The sequence below is a fragment of the Marmota marmota genome, unplaced genomic scaffold (assembly GCF_001458135.2).
Source record: "Marmota marmota marmota unplaced genomic scaffold, marMar, whole genome shotgun sequence".
Classification (NCBI taxonomy): domain Eukaryota; kingdom Metazoa; phylum Chordata; class Mammalia; order Rodentia; family Sciuridae; genus Marmota; species Marmota marmota.
In genome coordinates, this window is record NW_026000057.1 from 33050471 (window position 1) to 33075492 (window position 25022).

The 25022-nt window shown below is 33.8% G+C and overlaps 1 protein-coding gene across 1 annotated transcript in view; it reads right to left on the reverse strand.

Moving 5' to 3' along the window:
- Window positions 1-25022, reverse strand: part of Slc9b1 (solute carrier family 9 member B1) — a 72399-nt gene that overhangs the window by 20324 nt on the left and 27053 nt on the right. The window contains exon 6 of the mRNA XM_015484387.2: window positions 12041-12216. Coding sequence (XP_015339873.2) covers window positions 12041-12216 — 176 coding nt within the window. The remainder of the gene's footprint in view (window positions 1-12040; window positions 12217-25022) is intronic.

The following is a 25022-nucleotide window of genomic DNA, read 5'->3' on the forward strand; positions in this document are numbered from 1 at the left end:
ACACTTGTACATTGCTGGTGGGACTGCAAATTGGTGCAGCCAATTTGGAAAGCAGTATGGAGATTCCTGGGGAAGCTGGGAATGGAACCACCATTTGACCCAGCTATTGCCCTTCTCGGACTATTCCCTAAAGACCTTAAAAGAGCGTACTACAGGGATACTGCCACATCGATGTTCATAGCAGCACAATTCACAATAGCTAGACTGTGGAACCAACCCAGATGGCCTTCAATAGATGAATGGATAAAAAAAATGTGGCATTTATACACCATAGAGTATTACGCAGCACTAAAAAATGACAAAATCATGGCATTTGCAGGGAAATGGATGGCATTAGAGCAGAGTATGCTAAGTGAAGCTAGCCAATCCCTAAAAAACAAATGCCAAATGTCTTTTTTGATATAAGGAGAGCAACTAAAAACAGAGCAGGGAGGAAGAGCATGAGAAAAAGATTAACATTAAACAGGGACGAGAGGTGGGAGGGAAAGGGAGAGAAAAGGGAAATTGCATGGAAATGGAAGGAGACCCTCATTGTTATACAAAATTACATATAAGAGGATGTGAGGGGAAAAGGAAAAAAAATCAAGGGAGAGAAATGAATTACAGTAGATGGGGTAGAGAGAGAAGATGGGAGGAGAGGGGAGGGGGATAGTAGAAGATAGGAAATATAGCAGAATACAACAGTCACTAGTATGGCAATATGTAGAAACGTGGATGTGTAACCGATGTGATTCTGCAATCTGTATACGGGGTAAAAATGGGAGTTCATAACCCAGTTGAATCAGATGTATGAAATATGATATGTCAAGAGCTTTGTAATGTTTTGAACAACCAATAAAAAATGAATTCCCCAGATAAATAAAAACAGAAATTTCATCACTAATAGAGGTGCCTTATAGGAAATGGTAAGGGAGTCCTTCTAGTGGAAATAAAATAATATTAGACAACAATACCCAAGCTTACAAAATATAAACTCTTATATTAAAGGTAAATATATAAATAAATATAAAATCCTAATACTGTCATGGTGGCAAGTAAATAATTTTTAATTCAGTTATAGAATTTAAAAGATAAAATGAAAAAATAACTTTTAAACTATGTGAATGACCATACAATGTAAAAAGATATAATAGGTTAATTGATAACATAAAATGCAGGGAAATAAATGTACACTTTTTACATATTATTGAAATTATACTGTTATCAGTTTAAAATAGATTGTTATAATTGTAAGATGTTTTCTATAATTATAAAATAACCACAAATAAAGTACCTATGGAAGATACACAAATGAAAGAGGAAAATCAGAACATGTCATTACAAAACAAAACATAACAATGAAACACAAAGTAAGGAAGCAAGAGAGGAAAAGAGGGATGAAATAGGTACAAGAAAGAGAAATCAATTAATAAAATGGCAAAGGTATGTCTTTCTCCGGTATTAATCACTTTGGATGCTAATGAATTAATTCCACAATCAAAAGATATAATTGACTGAATAGATTAAAAAGTCAAGATTAAAATATATGATCTCTATAACAAACTCACTTTAGATATAGGGAAACACAGAAGCTTAAAGGGAAAGGATGAAAAAAAAGATATTCCAAATAAAATGGTAACCAAAAAAGTACAGAGGTGTTCATACTTATAATAAACAAGATAAGCCTTAAGTCACATGCTGCTATAAGAGATGAGGACTTTATATAATGATTAGAAGGCCAATTCATGGGAAATATAACAATTATAAATATAAATGCACCTAGAAGTAGAGCATCCAAATATATGAAGCTAACTTTGAGAGAATTGAAGGAAGAACTAGCCATGCCAGAATTGTAGGAAATTTTAATAGTCCACTTTCAATAATAGCCAGAACAACTACAGTGTCATGGTTTGGATTTGAGGTGTCCCTTAAAAGCTCCTGTTTCTGCAGGAATATTCAGAGGTAAAGCCACTGTGATTGTTTAGAGCTGCAATCTAATCAGTCTATTCAGGTTTGAATGTGACAGGGTGGTAACTCTAGGCAGGTGGGGAATGCCTAGAGGAGGTGGGTCTCTGAGGGTGTACCCTGGAAGCACATACTTCTCTGGCCCTGATAAAATGGAGATTAGGGCCTACATTTTATTCTATTAGATGCAGGGTCTCTGGTTTTATTCCTAAGTCCTTGATCCATTTTGAGTTGAGTTTTGTGCATTGTGAGAGATAGGGGTTTAATTTCATTTTGTTGTACATGGATTTCCAGTTTTCCCAGCACCATCTATTGAAGAGGCCATCTTTTTTCCAATGCATGTTCTTGGCACCTTTGTCTAATATAAGATAATTGTAGTTTTGTGGGTTAGTCTCTGTGTCCTCTATTCTGTACCATTGGTCTACCAGTCTGTTTTGGTGCCAATACCATGCTGTTTTTGTTACTACTGCTCTGTAGTATAGTTTAAGGTCTGGTGTAGTGATGCCGCCTGCTTCACTCTTCCTGCTAAGGATTGCTTTAGCTATTCTGGGTCTCTTATTTTTCCAGATGAATTTCATGATTGCTTTTTCTATTTCTATGAGGAATACAATTGGAATTTTGATTGGAATTGGATTAAATCTGTACATTGCTTTTGGAAGTATAGTCATTTTGATAATATTACTTCTGCCTCTCCAAGAGCAAGGTAGATCTTTCCAGTTTATAAGGTCTTCTTTGACTTCTTTGTTTAGGGTTCTGTAATTTTTATTATATAGATCTTTCACCTCTTTTGTTGTTTCCCCAAGTATTTTTTATTTTTTTATTTTTTGAGGCTATTGTAAATGGGGTAGTTTTCCTCATTGCCATTTCTGATAATTTATCACTGATATACAGAAATGCTTTTGACTTAAGGGTGTTGATTTTATATCCTGCTACTTTGCTGAATTCATTTACTAGTTCTAGAAGTTTTCTGGTGAAACTTTTTGAGTCTTCTAGGTATAGAATCATATCATCACCAAATAGTGCCAATTTTTCTTCTTTTCTATGTGTAGCCCTTTAATTTCTTTCATCTGTCTGATTGCTCTGTTCAGTGTTTCAAGAACTATGTTAAGTAGAAGTGGTGAAAGAGGGCCTCAATGTCTTGTTCCAGTTTTTAGAGGAAATGCCTTCATTTTTTCTCCATTTAGAATGATGTTGACCTGGGGCTTAACATAGATAGCCTTTATGATGTTGAGATATGTTCCTGTTATCCCTAATTTTTTTAGTGTTTTGAACATAAAGGGGTGTTGTATTTTGTCAAATGCTTTTTCTGCATCTATTGAGATGATCATGATTCTTATCTTTAAGTCTATTGATGTAATGAATTTACATTTATTGATTTCTGTATGTTGAACCAACCTTGCACCTCTGAGATGAATCCCACTTGATCGTGGTGCATGATATTATTGATATATTTTTGTATTCGATTTGACAGAATTTTATTGAAAATTTTTATATCTATGTTTATTAGAGATATTGGTCTGAAGTTTTCTTTTTTTGATGTGTCTTTGCCTGGTTTTGGAATAAGGGTGTTATTGGCCTGATAGAATGAGTTTATAATGCTGTCTCTTTTTCTATTTCCTGAAATAAATTGGAGAATATTGGTATTAGTTCTTCTTTAAAGGTCTTGTAGAACTTGGCTGTGTATCCATCCGGTCCTAGGCTTTTCTTGGTTGGTAGACTTTTGATGGTGCCTGTTATTTCGTCACTTGAAATTGATCTGTTTAAATTGTGTATATCATCTTGATTCAATTTGGGCAAATTATATGAGTCTAGAAATTTGTTTATGCCTTCGATATTTTCTATTTTATTGGAGTATAAGTTTTCAAAGTAATTTCTAATTATATTCTGTATTTCTGTAGTGTCTGTTGGGATATTTCCTTTTTCATCATGTATGTTAGTAATTTGAGTTTTCTCTCTCCTTCTCTTCATTAGCAAGGCTAAAGGGTCTGTCAATTTTATTTATTTTTTCAGAAAACCAATTTTTTTGTTCTGTCAATTTTTTCAATTGTTTCAATTTCATTCAGCTCTGATTTTAAAATTATTTCCTGTCTTCTGCAGCTTTTAGTGTTGATTTGTTCTTTTTTTTTTTTTAGGGCTTTGAGATGTAATGCTAAGTCATCTATTTGTTGACATTTTCCTTCTTGTAAGGAATGAACTACATGCAATGAACTTTCCTCTTAGAACTGCTTTCATAGTGTCCCAGAGATTGAAATGTTGTATCTATGTTCTCATTCACCTCTAAGAATTTTTAAATCTTCTCTTTGATATCTTCTGCAACCCATTGTTCATTCAGTAGCATATTATTTAGTCTCCAGGTGTTGGAGTGGATTTTATTTCTTATTTTATCATTGGCTTCTAGTTCACTCCATTATGATCTGATAGAATGCAGGGTAGTATCTCTACTTTTTTTATATTTGCTAAGAGTTGCTTTGTGGCATAGTGTATGGTCTATTTTAGAGATGGATCTATGTGCTGCTGAGAAGAAAGTATAGTCTCTCATTGAAGGTTGAAATATTCTATATATTTCAGTTAAGTCTAAGTTATTGATTGTATCATTGAGTTCTATAGTTTCTTTGTTCAGCTTTTGTTTGGAAGATCTATCTAGTATTGAAAGAGGTGTGTTAAAGTCAGCAGAAATGATTGTGTTGTGGTCTAGTTGACTCTTGAATTTTAGAAGAGTTTGTTTGGTGAACATAGATACTCCATTGTTTGGGGCATATATATTTATAATTGTTAAGTCTTGTTGGTGTAAGTTTGCCTTGAGCAGTGTGTAGTTTCCTTCTTTATCCTTTTTGATTGACTTTAGTTTGAAGTCTACTTTATTTGATACGAGAATGGAAACCCCTGCTTGCTTCCACAGTCCATGTGAGTGGTATGATTTTTCCCAACCCTTCACCTTCAGTCTGTGGATGTCTTTTTCTATGAGATGAGTCTCTTGGAGGCAGGATATTGTTGTTGTTGTTGTTTTTAATCCAATCTGCTAGTGTAAGTCTTTTGATTGGTGAGTTTAAGCCATTAACATTCAGGGTTATTATTGAGACATGATTTGTATTCCCAGCCATTTTATTTTTGGTATTTATTGTAACTTGGTTTCTCCTCTGATTAGATTTCCCTTTAGTGTAATTCCTTCCTCTGCTGATTTGCATCATTGTTTTTCACTTCCTCTTCTTGGAATATTTTGCTGAGGATGTTCTATAGTGTAGGCTTTCTAGTTGTAAATTCTTTAAAAAAATGCATTTAGTTTTTAGTTGTAGGTGGACACAATATCTTTATTTTATTTGTATGTGGTGCTGAGGATTGAACCCAGTGCCTCACACATGCTAGGCAAGCGTGCTTCCTCTGAGCCACAACCCCAGCCCTAGTTGTAAATTCTTTTAACTATTTTTTAAAAAAATTTTACCATGGAGGGTTTTTATTTCATCATCAAATCTAAACCTTAGTTTTGCTGGATATAAGATTCTTGGTTGGGATCCATTTTCTTTCAGAGCTTGGTATATGTTGTTCCATGATCTCCTGGCTTTGAGGGTCTGGGTTGAAAAATCTGCTGAGATATACATTGGTCTCTTCCAGGTGTGATCTGATTCCTCTCTCTTTAAGCTTTTAAGAGTCTATCCTTATTCTGTATGTTAGTCATTTTCATTATAATGTGCCTTGGTGTAGATCTGTTGTAATTTTGTACATTTGGTGTCCTGTAAGCCTCTTGTATTTGGTTTTCCAATTTGTTCTTCATGCTTGGGAAATTTTCTGATATTATCTCATTGAAGAGATTGTGTGTGAATTCCTTTGGTTTGAAACTCTGTGCCTTCCTCTACTCCAATAACTCTTAGATTTGGTCTTTTGATGCTGTCCCATAATTCTTAGATGTTCTGTTCATGGTTTCTAAATATCTTCACTGTGTGATCAACTTTATTTTCCAGATTGTATACTTTGTCTTTACTATCTGATGTTCTTTCTTCCAAGTAATCTATTCTGTTGGTTATGCTTTCTATTGAGTTTTTTTTTATTGGATTTATTGTATCCTTCATTTCAAGGATTTCTGATTGTTTTTTTTCAGAGTCTGTATTTCTCTCTTGAAGTAATCTTTTGCTACCTGTATTTGCTCTCTTATTTCGTTGTTGGAGTGATCAATTTTTACCTATATTTGCTTATTTAGGTCATTCTTTAATTCACAGATCATTTTAATTATGAACCTTCTGAACTCCTTCTCAGATATTTCATTAACTTCACTGTCCATAGGTTCTGTTATTATAGTTTCCTGGTTTGTTTGGGGCATTTTCCTCTCTTGTTTTTTCATTTTGTCTATGTATCTTTCTTTCTTGCAGTGTGGATCTGAGATATTACAGTTTCTTCCCTATATTCTTGTAGTACCTGTGCAGATTGTCTATACCTCACCTTAATGTTGGACTTCCAGACCCTGCTGGTGTCCCTCAATGAATGCTACTGCATCTTGGATCTGGGTCCTGTGCAAGTTGGTGTGGGTGGATCTGGGTCATCAGGCTTGACCTCCTTCGTAGTCTGTTGGTCAGAAGGGGTGGTCCTGCACCAGAGGCTAGACTCTGGCTGGTGTCTGCCCTGCAGAGGGCGGGGTGGACCGGGCCTACTGAGAGCTTGGGTCCTACGTGGGCTGGTGTGGGCAGTCTGGGCTGGATCTTGGCTCCCGTGTTAGTCTCTGGAATTCTTAACATTATTAGCATGTGCATACTACCAAAATGATCCATAGATTCTATGCAATTCCTATTGTAATAGGATTTTTTTTTTTTGTAGAAAGAGAAAAGATAAAAACCCTCTAAATTTCATATGGAATCCTGAAGAACTCCAAATAGCCAAAACAATGCTGAGAAAGAAAAACAATGCTGCAGGCTTCATACTTCCTGACTTTAAAATATCAGAAGCTGTAGTAACCAAAACACTGTGGTTCTGAGAAAAAACAAACACATACCAAAGGAACAAATGGAAATTTTAGAAATAAGCCTTAATATATATGGTCTAATTATCTTTGACAAGATGTTATGGTTTAGATATTAGGTGTCCTCCAAAAACGTGTGTGTGAGACAATTCAAGAAAGCTTGTATGTGAAAGGATTGGGTTATGAGAGCTTTAACCTAATCAGTGCATTTATTAATCCTTTGATAGGGGTCAACTGGTTGGTAACTGTAGGCAGGTAGTGTGTGGCTGGAGGAGGGGGGTCACTAGGTACATGCCTTTGGAGTATATATTTTGTACGTGGGAAAACGGAGACTCTCTCTGCTTGCTGGTGCCATGATCCCAGCCACTTTCCTCTACCACACCCTTCCACTATGAAATTCTGCCTCCCCCCCAGCCCAGAGCAATGGAGTTGGCCAACTATGGGTCTAAAACCATGAGCCCCAAATAAATCTTTCCTCCTCTAAAATTATTCTTATCAGGTCTTTTAGTAACAGTAGTGGAAAAGCTGCCTAAAACATAAATGTACCAAGGCCTAGACAATCAATGGAGAATGGACAGTTTCTTAGTGGGAAACTGAATATCCACATGCAAAAGAATAAAGTCAGGGAAAGGTTTGCCATATTGAATTTGGCAATGATTTGACATTGAATTTGGCAATATTACACCAAAACCACAGGCAACAAAAGCAAAAATAGACAAAAGGGAGTACATCAAACTTAAAAACTGCTGTGCAACAAATGAAATGAACAACAGAGTGCAATAGCAGTCCTTGGAATGGGAGAAAATAATTGCATATGTTATCTCATATGAGGCTAATATAAAGAACTCCTATAACACAATAACAACAAAACATAAACACCCCAAATAAAAATAGCCAAAGGCCTTTGCTATGGTCTAAAATTTCATCCTCTCTCAAAATTCATATACTGGAACCTTATACCCAATGTGGTAGTATTATGAGGTGGGACTTACAGCACATGATCATGAATGGGAACAGGGCATTTATAAAAGGGATTTAAAGGAGGCTGTTTTCTGTTTTCTACCATATGAGGACCCAGAGAAGTTGCCATCTATGAGGAAAAGATCCTCACCAGATGCCAAGTTGTTGGTGCCTTGATCTTGGACTTCCTTGTCTCAAGAATCATGAGAAATAAATTTTTGTTATTTATAAATTTCCTACAGTAAGGTATTTGGTTATAGCAGCAGTAACGGACTTGAAATAAGATATATAAATATCCAATAAACATGAAAAGATACTCAACATCTGCAATTATTAGAAACATACAAATCAAAACCAAAATAAGATGTTACCACTCATACATTAGGATAACCAATATATACGAAATAACAATTGGAGCCCTTGTACATTGTTGGCGGAAATGTAAAACTGTGCAGTGGCTACTACAAAAAATAGTTTGGAGGTTCCATTTCTGGGTACACAACCAAAAGAACAAAAAGCAGGCTTTTGAGAAAATATGTGCATACTCATGTTTACTGAAGGATTATTCACAATAGCAAAGGGGTAGAAATATCCCAAATGTCCATTGACAGATGAATGAGTTAAGAAAATGTGGTATAAATATTCTATGAAATATTGGTCAGTTATGAGAAAGAAGAAATTGCATACTACAACATGGATGAACCTTAGGACATTAGGTAACTGAAATGAGTCAGTCACTTATTCCACTTGTGTAATTTGTCAGAATCATGGTAACAAAGTAGAACAGTGGTTTCCAGTGCCTGGGGGAAGGGAAAATGGAGTTGTTAAATGGATATAAAGTTTCACTTTTGCAAGATGAAAAAGTTTTAGAGATCCACTACACAACACGTGAATACAGTTAACAATGTTGAACTATACACTTAAAATGGTTAAAAGGATAAATGTGTGTTTTTACCACAATAAAAAATAGAATTATGAAAAATTGAAATAAACCAACTTGGTTTTTTTTAGGAGGGTCAGTATGATAAAGGTGACATTTTGTGGGAAGCCATCAATGAACTGTGCGTGAACTAAAATGATGTTGAAGCTATTAGGCAGGAAAGCCTGGCATCAGGAACTCCCAGCAGAAACCCTGCTGGTTTGAGAACACCTGGTTCACATGACGTCCTGACTAGCTCCATCCCAAGTTTAACACAGCATCAAAGATGGGGTGACCTACTGGAGCCACAAGTCTCTTGGAGATGGGTGTGGCTTGCCAAAACGCCAATCAACCTATTTACTGCAAGACCCTTGGCACACTGAAAGCAAGCACCTAAGACTCTGCCTGCTGAAACCTTATCCCTGCTTTTGATGTACTCCCCCCTTAAAGAATAAGAGGCTTTTTTCAGTTGTTCAGTTGCAGATCCTATCAGGACTGGAAGACTTATTAGACACTCTGCTTTTTATATATATTTTCTAGCTTTGTCTCTGTTTCTTACTAATTATTTCAGACTTTTTATTTTTATTTTTCCAGGTAGCTCATACCTCCTAAGCAGGAACCTACCCTGGGGGGTGCTGGTCACCCTGCAATAACATTTCCTTAAATTGAGAGACATAATATTCAACAAGTTGAAACTACTGTGTAATATTGGCTAAAAATAAAGTTAGATCTCAATATCTGCCATGTTTCAAAATATTATTGTACTGAAGATTGAATGTAAAAAATAAAATAAAACCTTCAAAGTCCTTAAAAAGTCATAAAGTTGAAAAGGAATGTTTAAACACATATTGGCTTGGTTTTTCATGGTCTTTAGTTCTCTACAAATTAGGTTTGGACTCCTATGATATGTTCCTCCAGCACCCTATACTACATATTATTTATCATATTTGCAATATTTTTTTAAAGATAAGTTTCTTCAGAACATGGACATGTCTATTTGCTGTCAGGAGACAGTATAGTATAGCACAGAATAGGTGTTACTCTGGAATCAGACCACTAGATTTATATCTTGGCTCACTCACCTAGTAGATCTGTGACCTTGAGTAAGTTACCTAACCTCTGTTCTTTCATTTCCTTACCTGTAATTAAGTGGAAATACGGAACTTACAAGTACTAAGAAAGTTCTCAATAGAAACAAATATTGTTGTTCACTGTTTATCCTCAGTATTTGGCACAGTAATTAACATAATGGAAGAGGAACACAAAAAAATATTTTTAGAAGGAATGGCTGATACAAGTCATGAAAAAATATTGCCAGAATTCACAATTAAAAATTTATAATATCTGAATGACATGCTATAAATAGGAAAACTATAGCATATAAAACAATAAATAGGAAAACTATAGCATATAAAACAAAGGTTTTATGTTTTATGCAGAATGTGTGTGTGTGTGTGTGTGTGTGTGTGTGTTACTGAGGTTTGAACCCAGGGGCACTCTACTATTAAGCCACATCTCCAAATTTTAAAAATTTTTGTATTTTGAGACAGAGTCTTGCTAAGTTCCTGCGGGTAGCCTTGAACTTTTGGTCTTCCTGCCCAGGTCTCCCAAGTAGCTGGGATTAGAGGCTTGCACCACAGTGCTCTACTTATGCCAAATCTTGATATATCAACAAGAACAAAAGATGAACACATCTATAAGGAATAGGCAAAAAATTTTCAGAAAAAGCAATTTACAAAACATTCTAAAATGCTAATTACCAATAAACATAAACATTTGTCTAATACCACCAGTACATAAAGTATTTAAAGTACTTATTTAAAGAGATCCTACTTTCACCTATCACCTGTCAAATTAGCAAAAATGGAAAAGACTAGTACTATATATTATTTTTTAAAGATAGTATCTCCTTATTGTATCCAGATTGGCCTCAAGCTCCTGAGTTCAAGTGATTTTCCCTGCCTTAGCCTCCCAAGTAGCTGACTCTAGAGGTGCATGCCACTATAGTTGGCTCTAATACTTAGTTTTGAAAAGACAAAATGGCAAGCCTATGTGGGTAGTAGGACATATTAGCAATTTGTTTCAAAAAGGTTATAACTATATACATTTTATACCAACAATTCCACTTTAAGATTAAGAAATTTTAAGATTAAGTACCAAGCATTATTTTAATGGTAAACATGGGAGTCAACTTCTATTTTGAACAGGTTAAATAATTCTGATGCAGGCCACTGAATATTATGTAACCATTAAAAGGACATGAAAATACACGTATTATATATTCTCTATGAAAAGAAACATGCTTGTAATAATATAGTTAACTGAAAAACAACTCAGATGACAAGAATGTATTATCAGTGTTCAATAATTTTTATGAAAATACTGGAAGGACAAAACAGGGAAAGAAGAGAACATAACAGAAGTGAAGGGAGAAGTCTGGGTAGTTTTACATCAAAAGGTCAGAAGGAAAAATTTTTAATCTATCTTTTTTCTCCCTGTTTATTTATATTATTTGATTATTATTACTATTTTTTTTGAGAGCATCTTACTGTGTTGTTTAGGCTGGCCTTGAACTCCTGAGCTTAAATGGCCTTCCTTCCCTAGCTTCCTAAATAGCTGAGATTATAGCACTATAACTTCATACAGCACTATAACTTCAGCTCTTTATTACTTTTTAACATAAAACATATTTTAATGTTTCAGTAATACAGAAGACTGAATTTCAAACACTATAGATAATTAAAGCATAATAAACGTACAAATGCTTACTTTCACGCTTCTGCAGTAACTTTTGAGACCTGATACCACCCTGGGAATCAGAACTGTGTAGTAGGATCTTGTCCCATCATTACCAAACAAGGCACATGGTTGTCCTGGGTTTTTATGTTTAAATTGTCTTAATAGTAGAACTAATGATTTATTAGAATGATAAAAAGTTACATTTTAAAAATACCTATTAAGATATTAGTATTAGTAATAATACTGCTGATTAACTTTTTCTTAATGAAAACTATCATGAAATTCCAAAGCATCACAAGCAGATAAATAGTAATAATATGGATTATGAAATTAACTGAAATCTTTTGTTAAGTAGTAGTTTTTCAAATCACTGAAATTTCTTCCTTGGGTTAGAATGAACTTTCTACAAAGAATATAAAAGATGTGAGACTGAAAAGTCTTGGTTAATAAATGAAGAAGTAAAGTCAGAAAGTCTGCTTAAAGGAATACAAAAAAAAAGATGGGAATGCCACGGCAGTTGCTGTGCTGTTTACCTGAAGAGAAGACTATGCTCAAGAACGTGTTGAACCCAGTGATAGCCATGATGTCATCCAAACTGCTAGCAGCTATTAGTAAGGTTGGGATGCCTTTCTCAATGCCATATCCCTTTTCTTGCAAAAGCAGCATGGAAGGAACAACAACAGCAGGAGAGACAGCACCTAGTACAAAACTGAAAGAAAGACTTTGAAAACCAGTTTTTAAAATGTGCTTTTAACAAGTGTTTTATGTAAACTTTACAAGAAATATATTACCCTTTTTAACAATTTCATATGAAAAAAAAACCTCTTGCTTTTGAATGAAAATCACTTAATGGTGATAAAACATTCCATGAGATCTTTAGTGCTGGTTAAAATTTTCTAGAGATACTGGATTGAGCACAAATTGCAGTTCTCCCTCTGTCCGTAAATTCTTTCATGTGAAGATATAAACATAATATGAAAATCCATAACCCAACTAGAAAACAAAAGGGGACTCCTAAATGGACACAAAACTACACATATTCCAGCAAGGTAAGATACAATTTAGGATTTAAAAAGGAAACCATAAGCCAAAATGTATATAAATAAAGACTGCTACCAAAGATATGGTGTACTTTTAAAGGTGCTCCAAGGCCAGAATAGGTAGATGCTGGAGCAGGAAGATCTATGAAGAGACCAAGTGATTATTTGAAGTACCACTGTAAGAACAGCCAAACAAATCTACCTTCCACACCATTCCTACCACCCTTGTCAAAGATCACATTTTCCTATTTATGAGGGCTTGATTCTGGGCTCTCTATTCTGTTCCACTGATCTATGTGTCTATGTCAGTACCACACTGCTTGTTTTTATTATTGAAGATTTACAAGTTTCAGTGGCATTCCATAAGCCCCTTAGGCTCTATTTTTCTTCTTTTTCATTTATTTTTCTTTTTGCTTCTTCAACTTGGTAATTTCAAATGATATGTCTTCAAGTTCATCAATTCTTCTGCTTGATCCAATAGTTTGTGGATCCCATTTAGTGTATTTTTAAATTCAGTTACTATTTTTTTTTGGCTCCAGAGTTTCTGTATGGCTCTTTTTTATGGCTCTATCTCTTTGTTGGTATTCTAATTTTGTTCATGTACCCTTTCTGATTTCATTTAGTTGTCTGTGTGTATTCTCTTTTATAGTTCATTGAGGACTTTTATGATGATTATTTTGATTAGTTGGTTTCTGGAAATTCATTGCTTTGATTGAGCTGTGAATCCCTTTTTCTTTGTATGCCTTGTTGTCTCTTTTGAAATTTGGGCATTTTGGAAAACAGCTACCTCTCCCAGCCTTTACGGACAGTCTTTTTGGAGATAAAGAACTTGACCGATCAGTCCATCTATAACTTGTGGGGACCTCATAAATCTATCTGGGGAAGCATGTTCTCTGGTCTTGCGTGTGTTATCTCTCAGCTGAAGAAGTCACCTTTGTTTTACTCTGGAGCGTCCCCTCATGTTTCTTTGTGGACCTGTAATCTCCCTGGTGCTCTAGTAACCTGCAGGACTTACCTTTGTTTACAGTGGACCTCAGGTATCCAAAGTGTTTCACTTCCTTTTCCATCAGTGCTCCCAGTCAGTGATATAGAAATCAATCTCTTGGACATCCCCTGAAAAGTCAAAACATAGGTCGCATGTTCCACCTTTCTCTTTCCCTCTTCAGGGAGAAACTGGGAGGTGAGAGTTTTCTCCCAATTGTTCCAAGCTGTGCAGGGAGGCGAATGGGTTATGGTGGTTAAACACACCAGAATTTCCTAACCTCTCCAATTCATCTCTTCTCAGTTTTGCATTTGCTTGGGACACTGTAACCCCTCAAGTGGCTTCTGGAGTTCTCACAAGAGCAATGTGGTCCATATATTGTTGTGAAGTTGGTGTCTTGGTGGGTAAAGGAGAGCCTGGGGCTTCCTATTCTGCTGACATCACTCCTCTAAAAGCTGTAACTTTTAAAAGTTCCCCAGGTGATTTTAATGTGTAGCAAAGTTTGGGACCATTTGATTTTCCCCAGTCCTATCTGGCTTCCTTCATTTCCTTCACTGGTTTCCTCAAAAAATAACTTGCATAAGAATCATAATCTCAGCCTTTGCTTCAGGAAATTTAGTTATCTCTCTTGGTAGCAGAATTGGCCTATTCTCTGTAAGATGGCAATAGCACAGAGGGTAACCACAAGTTAATACAAAGTCTCAAACACACATGTAAGCACCCATTAAAATATCACCAAATATTAAGAGGAAAGACAACACTCTGAATTGAAGTATTATTTTTAATAAGTGGAAAAATTTATATCTTGTTTAAGAGATATACTTTAAAGATAAACCAGAACAAGACTTTAGAATAAATGTAAATATCCTCAGAATAATGAAAGTATACTGAATCTAGTCATAAATTTTTTTTACATTTAAAAAATGTTTATTCTTTTTAGTTATACATGACAGTAGAATCTATTTTGATGTATTGATGTAAGCATTAAATATATTGTATTCTAATTAGCATCCCAGTCTTGTGGAATGTGCACAGTGTTGGGATTCACCATGTTGTATTCATATATGTACACAGGAAAGTTATGTCAGATTCATTTCACTGTCTTTCTTATTCCTATTCCCCCTCCCTTCCCTTCATTCCCCTTTCTCTTCCACTGAACTTCTAATCCACTGAATTTTTCTTTTCCCTCCATGCTTTATTCTAGGTTAGCATCCACATATCAGAAAGAATATTCGACCTTTGATTTTTTGGGGATTGGCTTATTTCACTGAGCATGAGAGTCTCCAGATCCACCCATTTACCAAAGACTATCATAAAGTCATTCTTCTTTATGGCTGAGTGATACTCCTCTGTGTATATATACCATAATTTTTTATCCATTCATCTGTGAGTGGGCATCTAGGTTGGTTCTATAGCTTAGCTATTATAAATTGTGCTTTTTCATAAATTTTAATCATAATCCTTCGAGACAAACAATCAATTGTCAAAATAAAAAAAAATAAGTGATATGGGCATACCTGAAGAATAAGTTAATAAGCTGGAGGATGGAGCATAGAATTTTCTAGTATGGACTACAAAACAATAAAAAAATAAAATACATACACTCATATATCTTAATAGGCACAGAGGAGAGAGTTAAAAAGGACATAATAAGAGAGGGTTGGAGAGATAAAGTATACTAAAATCTTTAAAAGGTATAACCAAGAGCTGAAAAAGTACCTATAACAATTCTCTGATTAAAAGATCTCTCCAGGGCTGGGGATGTGGCTCAAGTGGTAGCGCATTTGCCTGGCATGTGCGGGGCGCTGGGTTCGATCCTCAGCACCACATAAAAATAAAATAAAGATGTTGTGTCCGCTGAAAACTAAAAAATAAACATTAAAAAATTGTCTCTCTCTCTCTTAAAAAAAGAAATCTTTCTCTTTTAAAAAAAGATATCTCCAAATACTATGTGGAACAAATTGTATAAAGACCTACCTAAAGACGTTAAGTAATTATTGTGAATTTAGTTAGACAAATGCCCTTAGCTTTTAGAGATGAATACTAAAGAACATAGGGATGAAATATCATCATGTTTGTAATTTACTTTCTTCATGAGCTGTTAAGCCTAAGTTATGGGTATTTGGGTCTTCATTATAGTATTCTTTCTGTTCTTCTACATGGTTGAGATATTTCACTAAAGAAGAAGACTTGTCTGAGATTATTACTTTCAAACATTAATGTTCAAATAATATTAAAGATTTAGAATGCAAATAAATTGTATAAGAATCTAGTTAAAATGAACATTCTGATTCACAAGATCTGGGGGGTTGGGTCCAAGGTTCTATATTTCCTATAGGCTTTTAGGTAATAACTAGTGTTGCTGTCCAAAGACCATATATAGTGCAGCCAGAAACAAATAGTTAGAAAAATTCAGAAAACCAACTTCCAAAGGGAAAAAGATTACCTAAAAAGAGGAATTAAAAATTAGTTTGATAACAAATTTCTCATGGGCAAAATTAATGCAGAGAGATAGCTGTTATATCTTCAAATTATTTAGGGAAAAAATTTTGAACTACAACCAATACTCAGCTATATAAAAGCTATTTTCAGATATTCAAAAGACAAAAGTTTATCACCTACTGATCAGTTTTAAAGCAACTAGGAAATCAACTCATTGGGAAGAAAATTTAGTATAAAAATATATATCTGAAAGAAGGATAAAGGCAGTATAGTTTAGACTGGGGGGCTTTAAGCTGAGTCATAGTTGTAGCTTCAAATCTCATTTCTACCTTATTAGTTATTTGACCATAGGAGAATCACATTATATCTTTTTTGCTTTATTTACATGAAAAATAGGAATAATAATAGCATGTACTTTTTGTCAGGATTAAGTAAATTAATAATGATCAAGTATTTCAAATGTCTGACATATGGCAAGCATTATATAAATAATTGCAATGATGATGATGATTATTATTATTGTTATTATTATTATTTTGGGGATGCTAAGAATGGAACCCAGGATACTTGCACATGCTAGGCAAGTTCTCTACCAGTGAGACACATCCACAGCTCATGAGGATGATGGTGATGATTATATAAAACAGAATGAACATCAAAGCTTACTGATAAATCTATAAAAAGTTTAGCTGTAAAGAAACCTTTACAATAATCTTAGACTAAAATTCTAGATTATATCAACTGGTGGGAGAATGAAATAGTAGAAAAAAGTGAAAACATGTTTTAAACTTATATGTGTTTTCCATAATTGTGTGTAATTCCTGAGAAAATGAGTTTCTAGTTTCTAAATATTAAAGGAATAAAACAAAATTCAACAAACAAAATGCTGTTAGTCCAAGAAAAAGTAAGAAAAGTAAAAAAAAAATGTAAAAGAAAGCATACTGAAAAAATGAAATGAAATTGGCCTACAGTGGATTCAAGGGACAAGTTATAAGACAATCTCTCTGAAATTTTAAAAAAATTAGCTCTGAGTTGTTATTGTGCATATAATGGTGGGAGGGAAACATAAAAAGTGTTTTAGGTACTACCTATATATATGTGTCTAAAATTATACACATATACATGTATACCTATACACATAAAACTAAATGGTACAGGAAAGTTGAAAAGTATGAATTCTAAATTTGATTTATTTCATGAGTGAATGTATGACTTTAGAAAATCAATGTAACTCACTATAATGAATCAAACAGAAAATTTGTGTCATCATCTTATAGAAGCAAAATGTAAGAATAAAAGGGAACTTTAAAAATTTACTTGAATTAGAAAGAAGTGATGGGAGGGGAAGGGAGAGGAAGAAGGGAAAGGAAGGACAGAAGAATGAAATAGACATTATTATTGCTGTGTGTATATATACGTGACTGCATGACCAATGTGATTCTGCAACTTGTACATTCAGAATAATGAGAAATTATATCCCATCTGATTCAAATGTATGATATGTCAAGGTCATTGTACTGTCATGTGTAACTTATTAAAACAAAAAAAGTTACTTGAATTAAAAAGTTAGTATAGAAAGGCTTTTGGAAACAGAAACAGCATAAAAAGAAATAAATCATATTTCTAAATACCAGCAACAAATTATATAATGAAAAATAAAATTACTATTTATAATAGCACCCAAACTATCAATTACTTAGGAATAAGTGTAATATTTGCAAGACACATAGGAAAAAGAACCTTAAAAAAATTAGAGAAAAGTTTTAGAAATGGTGATAGGTAGACCATGGACTGATTGAATTCAATATTGTAAATGGGTCAATCATCCCTCAAATGACCTATAGACTCAACATAATTTCAATCAAAATACTGTTTTTTTCTGGCAGAAATAGACAAATTGATTCTAACTTATATGGAAATATAAAGGACTATGAATAGTGAAGATAGTCTATTTTTTTTTTTTTTAACAACAGGGATTGAACCCTGAGGTGCTTAAACACATCCTCAGCCATTTTTATTTTTTATTTTCAGGCCCTACTTAGGGCTTCACCAAGTTGCTGAGACTGGGCTTTGACCATGTGATCTTCCTGCCTCAGCCTTCCAAGCCAATGAGATTACAGGAATGAACCACTTCACCGATTAAGAAGACACTTTTGAAGATCATAAAAGTGATAGTTCTGTTGTATAAGAATTATTATAAAGTTACCATAATTAAGGCAGAGGATAGAAAAATAGACTATTGGGTAAGAAGAGTCTAAAAACAGACCTATACATATGTGGAAAGTCAATTTATGACAAATGTGACACTAAGAACAATGGAAATGGGGAGAATAATTCTTTAGTCAATGGTGTTAGGTTAACTGGATATTCATGGAGGGTAGGGATTTGGCCCTACCTCATATCAAAAACAGAAAGTCAATTTAAGATAGACTGTAGATTTAAATGTGAAAGATATAACAGTAAAATTTCCAGAACATTTTTTTTCTCCCAGTACTGGGGGTTAAACCTAGAGCCTCACACATGCTATACAAATGCTTTACCAGAGAGCTACATTCCCAACCCTTTATAAATTTATTCTGTGCCAGGATTTTTTTCAGTTACTGAGGCTGGCCTCAAATTTGTAATCTTCCTGCCTCAGCCTCCCAAGTAACTGGGATTACAGACTTGTGCCAATATACTCAGCTCTAAAAGATGATATAGAAGAATATTTTTTGAATTTGGGGATAAGGAATGATTTTGTAAATATGACACAAAATTTATAATTGGAAAACTGATGAATTATACTATATTAAAACTAAAATTTTCTATCATTAAATGAGAGTGAAAGAGAAGTTGCAGGATGGAAGATATTTATAACATTTTTCACCAAAAAAATGTACCTAGAATATCTTAATTACTTCTACAAATCAATGGAAAAAACAACCAAGACTCCATTACAAATATAGGAAATAAATTGGAACCAACATTTTTCAGCCTCACTGGAAAATGCAAATAAAAATCTCAAAGAAATAACATAGTCATTAGAATGGCTTAAAAATTTTTAAAAAGACTATAATGATTCCAAAGTTGGTGGGAATGTTGAATAACAGAAATTCTCATCAACTACTGATGAGAGTATAAATTAGGAATATCAAAAATATATGACAAGCTACCTATAGAACTACATATTTTCCATATGAATCAACATTCCCTTTCTATGTCTATAGAAAACTGTGTACACGTATCCCAAGATCTATACACTAGAATATTCATAATATATAAATTGACAATAGAATAAGTAAATAAACTTTAGTATATTCATACAACGACATATTACACAACAATGAAAATGAATGAATACATTAATACACAATAACATGGTTCAATCTCAAACATAATGTTGAGTGAAACAAACTAGTCACAAAAGAATAAACACTGCATGATTTCATTTATATAAAACAAAATTAGAAACAAACTAAACTATACTATTAAAAGTTAGTGAAGTGATTATCTGTGTGGAGGAGATAGGTGATTGTGAGGCATGTGATAACTGCAGGTCTGGGGTTCTAGCAATGTTCTATTGCTTTATCTGTGTGGTGGTTATGTAAATAGTTACCTTTTAATTATGCAATGAACTGTATTACACATTTATGTACATTGTACTTGTCTGAACATTAAGTTATATTTCAATAAAAATGTTTAACAATTTAACAGAAAAAGCAATCATGAAATTCATCTGGAAAAATGAAGAGACCCAGAATAGCTAAAGTAATCCTTAGCAGGAAGAGTGAAGCAGGTGGCATCACTATACCAGATCTTAAATAATAGAGCAATAGTAACAAAAATTGCAAGGTATTGGCACCATTAGACCAATGGTACAGAATAGAGGACACAGAGACAAACAAACCCACATAATTACAGTTATTTTATATTAGACAGAGGCACCAAAAACATGCATTGGAGAAAAGACAGCTTCTTCAACAAATGGTGCTGGGAAAAATGAAAATCCACATGCAACAAAATGAAACTAAACCCCTATCTCTCACCATGCATAAAACTCAACTCAAAGTAGATCAAGGATCTAGGAATTGAACCAGAGACCCTGCATCTAATAGAGGAAAAAGTAGGCCCAAATCTCCATCTTATCGGATTAGGCCTCTACTTCCTTAATAAGACTCCTATGGCACAAGAATTAAAACCAAGAATCAATAAATGGGATGGATTCAAACTAAAAAGCTTCTTCTCAGCAAAAGAAACAATCAGTGAGGTGAATGAATAGAGAGCCTACAGCTTGGGAGAAAATTTTTACTAGCTGCACATCAGATAGTGCACTAATCTCTAGGGTATAGAAAGAACTCAAAAAACTAAACACCAAAAAACCAAATAACCCAATCAATAAATGGGCCAAACCAGAACAGACACTTCTCAGAAGGTGATATACAATCAATCAACAAATATATAAAAAAATGTTCATCATCTCTAGCAATTAAAGAAATGCAAATCAAAACTAAGACATTATCTCACTCCAGACAGAATGGCAGCAGAGTAATGTTAATATTTGGCAAAGCAGAATTTAAAATATATAAGCATTAAAATGAGAGAAAAGTAAACTTTAAATATTGATTTTTAAAAGTTTACCAGGAATATATAATAATCATGGATATTTGTGACATAATAACAGTTTGAAATATACACAGCAAATTAGGCAGATTTTTTAGCATGTTAAAGTATTAGAAGAAATGGAATAAGAATTTAAAATAAGCATAATAAACATATCAAGATAAGTAAGAACAATACTAAAATAAGGAATAAAAAATATAAAAAAGTAAAAAGTTAAATATTTGGTATAGAAATGTCATTGAAATAAAGACCAATAATAGTTCAAGTAGACTAGAATAATGAATACAGCTGAGGAATGGAGTAGTGGATTGAAGGATGAGATTGAGGAAAGGCAACTTTCCCACCCTGCAAAAAGCAGGAGAGGATAAAATATTTAAAAATGTACAAGATAAGGGATACAAAAAGACTAGTCAATGTGCCAATATATAGATCATGATAGCCCCAGGATTACAACTATATGAAATTAGAGAAGAGGGTATTTTGAGAAAATATTAGGAAGTAAATTTTCCTTAAAGGAAAAGATGTTAGACTAAAAGGATCAAACAGGAGATTCAAGGAAAAACCCAATTCTAAATAATTTACTGCAATATTTAAAAATATCAAAGATGGAGGAAATTATAAAAGATCTCAGAGATAAATAATATCTACAAAAAGCAAGAACTAAAGTGATATCATATTTTTCAACAGAAAGGCTAGATACAAGAAATAAAATAGGAATAATTTTAACATGCTGAAGGAAAATGACTTTGAACATATAATTTTATTTTATTTTGGCACCAGGGATTGAACCCAGGGCTGCTTAACCAGGGAGCCACATCCTCAGCCCTTGTTATGTTTTATTTTTAGAAAGGGTCTCATTAAGTTCCTGAGGCTGGCTTTGAACTTGTGATCCTCCAAGCCACTGGGATTACAGGCATTGCCACCATTCACAGGAACATATAATTTTTAAATCAATCAAATAGCCATCCAAATATGAAGGTTTAAGTTATTTTATGTTAAATAATTAATAGCTATTTGTTTATGGTTAATTGTAATTTATTATTCAATTTTAATTATTGTCACATAAAGATCCACATTAACAATAATTTTGTTGAAAGTACTCAAATAAGAGGATAAAGAAATTCAGAGGTTGCTTTAAGAAAGATACAAATTAAGGGTATTCAGTATCTTGATAATGTCTGTTAATTTTTACTTTAAAAAGAAAAAAAGGGAGGGGGGAACATAGCTCAGTTGGTAGAGTGCTTGCCTCGCATGCATAAGGCCCTGGGCTCAATCCCCAGCACCACACACACACAAAAAAAAGAAAGACAGAAAGAAAGAAAGAAAGTTTATTACTAGTATCAAAATGCTGGATGGTATCAACATGAAGGAGTTTGAAGCAGTGATAGCATAACAATAATGTATTAAAAGATGGAATAAACAGAAATGGCATGAGGAAAAAAACTCAATCTCATTTATGATCTTAAAGGTAACATTATAAATATGAACAAATTAAATCTATTAATTTATTAAAATAATTTAAAAGGCTGACCATACAAGTGAAAACATGAATACTTCTAAACTAGGAAAATTTGCCAATGTAATTTATTACATTATCAAATTGAAAGGATGAAATTGTACCAAAATTAAAACAGACTCTGTTGTCAAGCAAACACATGAAATATTAACCTAATAAATAGCATCTGTCACCATCCTATAGTAAACATATAGATGACAAAGTATTATAAGTATTCTCATTAATATCTTTTAAAAACATAGAGATCTTTTCTTCCTCCAGCACTAATATTAAATATTGAAGTGGAAGTTCCACCCAACATAATAAAATAGAGACAGCAGTATAAATATTGGTAAGAAAAAGACAGAAATTTAATTATATGAAGGTGGGATGTTCATATAAGAACTAATCTGACAACTACCATGGGTATTTAGCAAGGCAAGTCATATGAAAGAGCAAATTTTAAAAATCAGAGGTAGGATATCTGCTTATTTCCATGAGAGAACATAGTTCTGTAATCACTCTAGTGCTGAAAGTATCTAAAAAAGCAGAGAAGATACAGGAAACAACTATTTTCAGACATTGGGCAATAGACTGCATAGGATTGTTAGAAATGTAAACAGGGAAACAAGTGCAGTCAACTTTACTATTGCTCAGACTTTCTGCTTCCGAGCAATTTTAAAGCTGTGGTAGAAGGAAACTAGAGCCCGGTTATCTTGTTAAGTTGAGGAGACAAAGAATAGAGTTTGGAGAAGCAAAACATCTAAAAGTTTACAAAATTTTAAGGCAAAGTACTTGAGAGAGTGTGCTACAAAAAGAAAGTTCCAGAAATTTACAGAACCAGAAAGGGATGAAAAATCTTTTGAGTTTCCACCAGCAGGAGTGGAGAAATAATGAAAAATGATTTTCAGTTCATTGAAAAGATTGTGGAAAGAGTAAAAAAGATCAAAGAAGAGATGGGGAAAATAGAAAACAGTAAGATAGCAGATTTAAACTAAATAAAATTGATAATTATATTAAATATAAAAGTGTAAATGCTCTAATTAAAAGACAGAGCTTGCCAGACTTAATTAGGAAACCCACTCTTATATAGTAATAAGAATCACACTTTCATATATAAAAATAAATTACATTTCTATGGAACAGCAATGAATAATTGGAAAGTAAACAAGAAAGCAATACACTATATAAGAATATAAAAAACATAGAATACTTAGGAATAAATTTAATAAAATATGTATAAGACCTGTATGATGAAATCATAAAATTACAAGAGAAATTAATGCTCAAATAAATTGATTTTTGCCATATTCATATTAAAAACCCCAATATTGTGTAAAACAACTATTTTCAAATTGATCTGTAGATTTAACCCCATCACAGTAAAAATCCAAGCTTTTTTCATTTGTAAAACTTAACATTACCTAAAATGTATATTAAAATTCAAAGAACTGAGAATCAACAATCCAATCTTGAAAAATAACAAATTTAGAGAGCTTAAATTGCCTAATACCAAGATTTACTTTAAAGGAATAGTACCAAGAAATGTGATACTGATATAAGTCTAGACATTTTAGATCAATGGAATAGAAATATGTCCATCTACATATAGTCAATTTAGTTTTCACCAGAAGTGCTAAAATAATATAATGAGGAAGTCATTATAACAACTTCATAGCATTATAGGAAAAATGAATCTTGACTCTTATCTCATGGCATCCAATGAAAGTTGATTGGAAATGGGTAGTACACTTAAGTTTAAAAGCTTGTATTATGAAACTTTCAGAAAAAAACTATAAAAAATTAACATAACTTTTGTTGAGGATGGCAAGTTTTTTAGAATAGCCCAAACCATAAAAGAAAAACTAATAAAATATAAATCAAAATTTAAATCTTCTCTTGAAACACTATTAAAAAAATGAAAGGATATTAGGGAAATGTTAAAAAATCATAATTTGGTATAAGGAATAAATTCAATAGTTATGATGTACCATACTAATGACTAATCCTAAATGGATATTACATCTCCCCATAAAAATGATAACTATGTGAGGTAATGCATATTTTCATTAGATTTAATCATTCCATAATGCATATATATTCCAAAATATTATATTATACAGGATAAAGACTTATAATTTTATCTGTCAATTTAAAATAAACACATTTTGAGAAAAAGAAAATACCTCTCTATCATCAAAAGTATTACTAAGAGTCCCAAGATGGCCGCGAATAGAGTGCATCACACCCCGTGTACTGCGCCCCTGCGCGGGTGAATAACGAGTTAGAATGACAAAAAACTATCTTGTTAGGAACTTACAGCAAAATGGGGGTGCACCGAAACCTAGAGGAAGGATTTCCAGCACCGAGGTCCGGTAATTGAGTCTCATACATGAGCCAACTGTGCGACCGGAGATCCGGGCTGACTGATCTGCGCGGCCCGCCCCGTGGCTACAGACGGCGGGGAGCCACCGAGAAGCGACCAGCAAGCAGGGAGATTCCTGCAGATTCTGTGGAATCCTGCTGCCTGAGCACTCACGGAGCCCGGGCTGAGTTCGGGATTTCAGACGGGGAAGGAAGCGGGACAGCTCTATCCCCCACAACGGAAACTCCACCAAGGAAACCAGCGGCCACCATCTTGGAGAGCTGAAGTAACCACCGCCACTCTCCGACAGATTGCAACAATAAAACAGGTGCATGTTACTCAGCTCATCTCCCATACAGCAGGGAATTCGCATAAAATCTCTCCTAGGCTCTCCGGGGGAGGGATTATCAGAGCAAGCCTGCATAAAGACGCGGGGAGAACTAGAGACACCCGACCTTCAACTCCCCCTCCCATCAGCGGGGAAAACGAAACCTGTATTGCCAGCACGGGGGGAGGGGCAAGCGGAAAAAATCAAAACAATAGAGTGCCGGGGGGTTCTCAATAGCCACCCTCCACGCCCAACAAAAGGCAG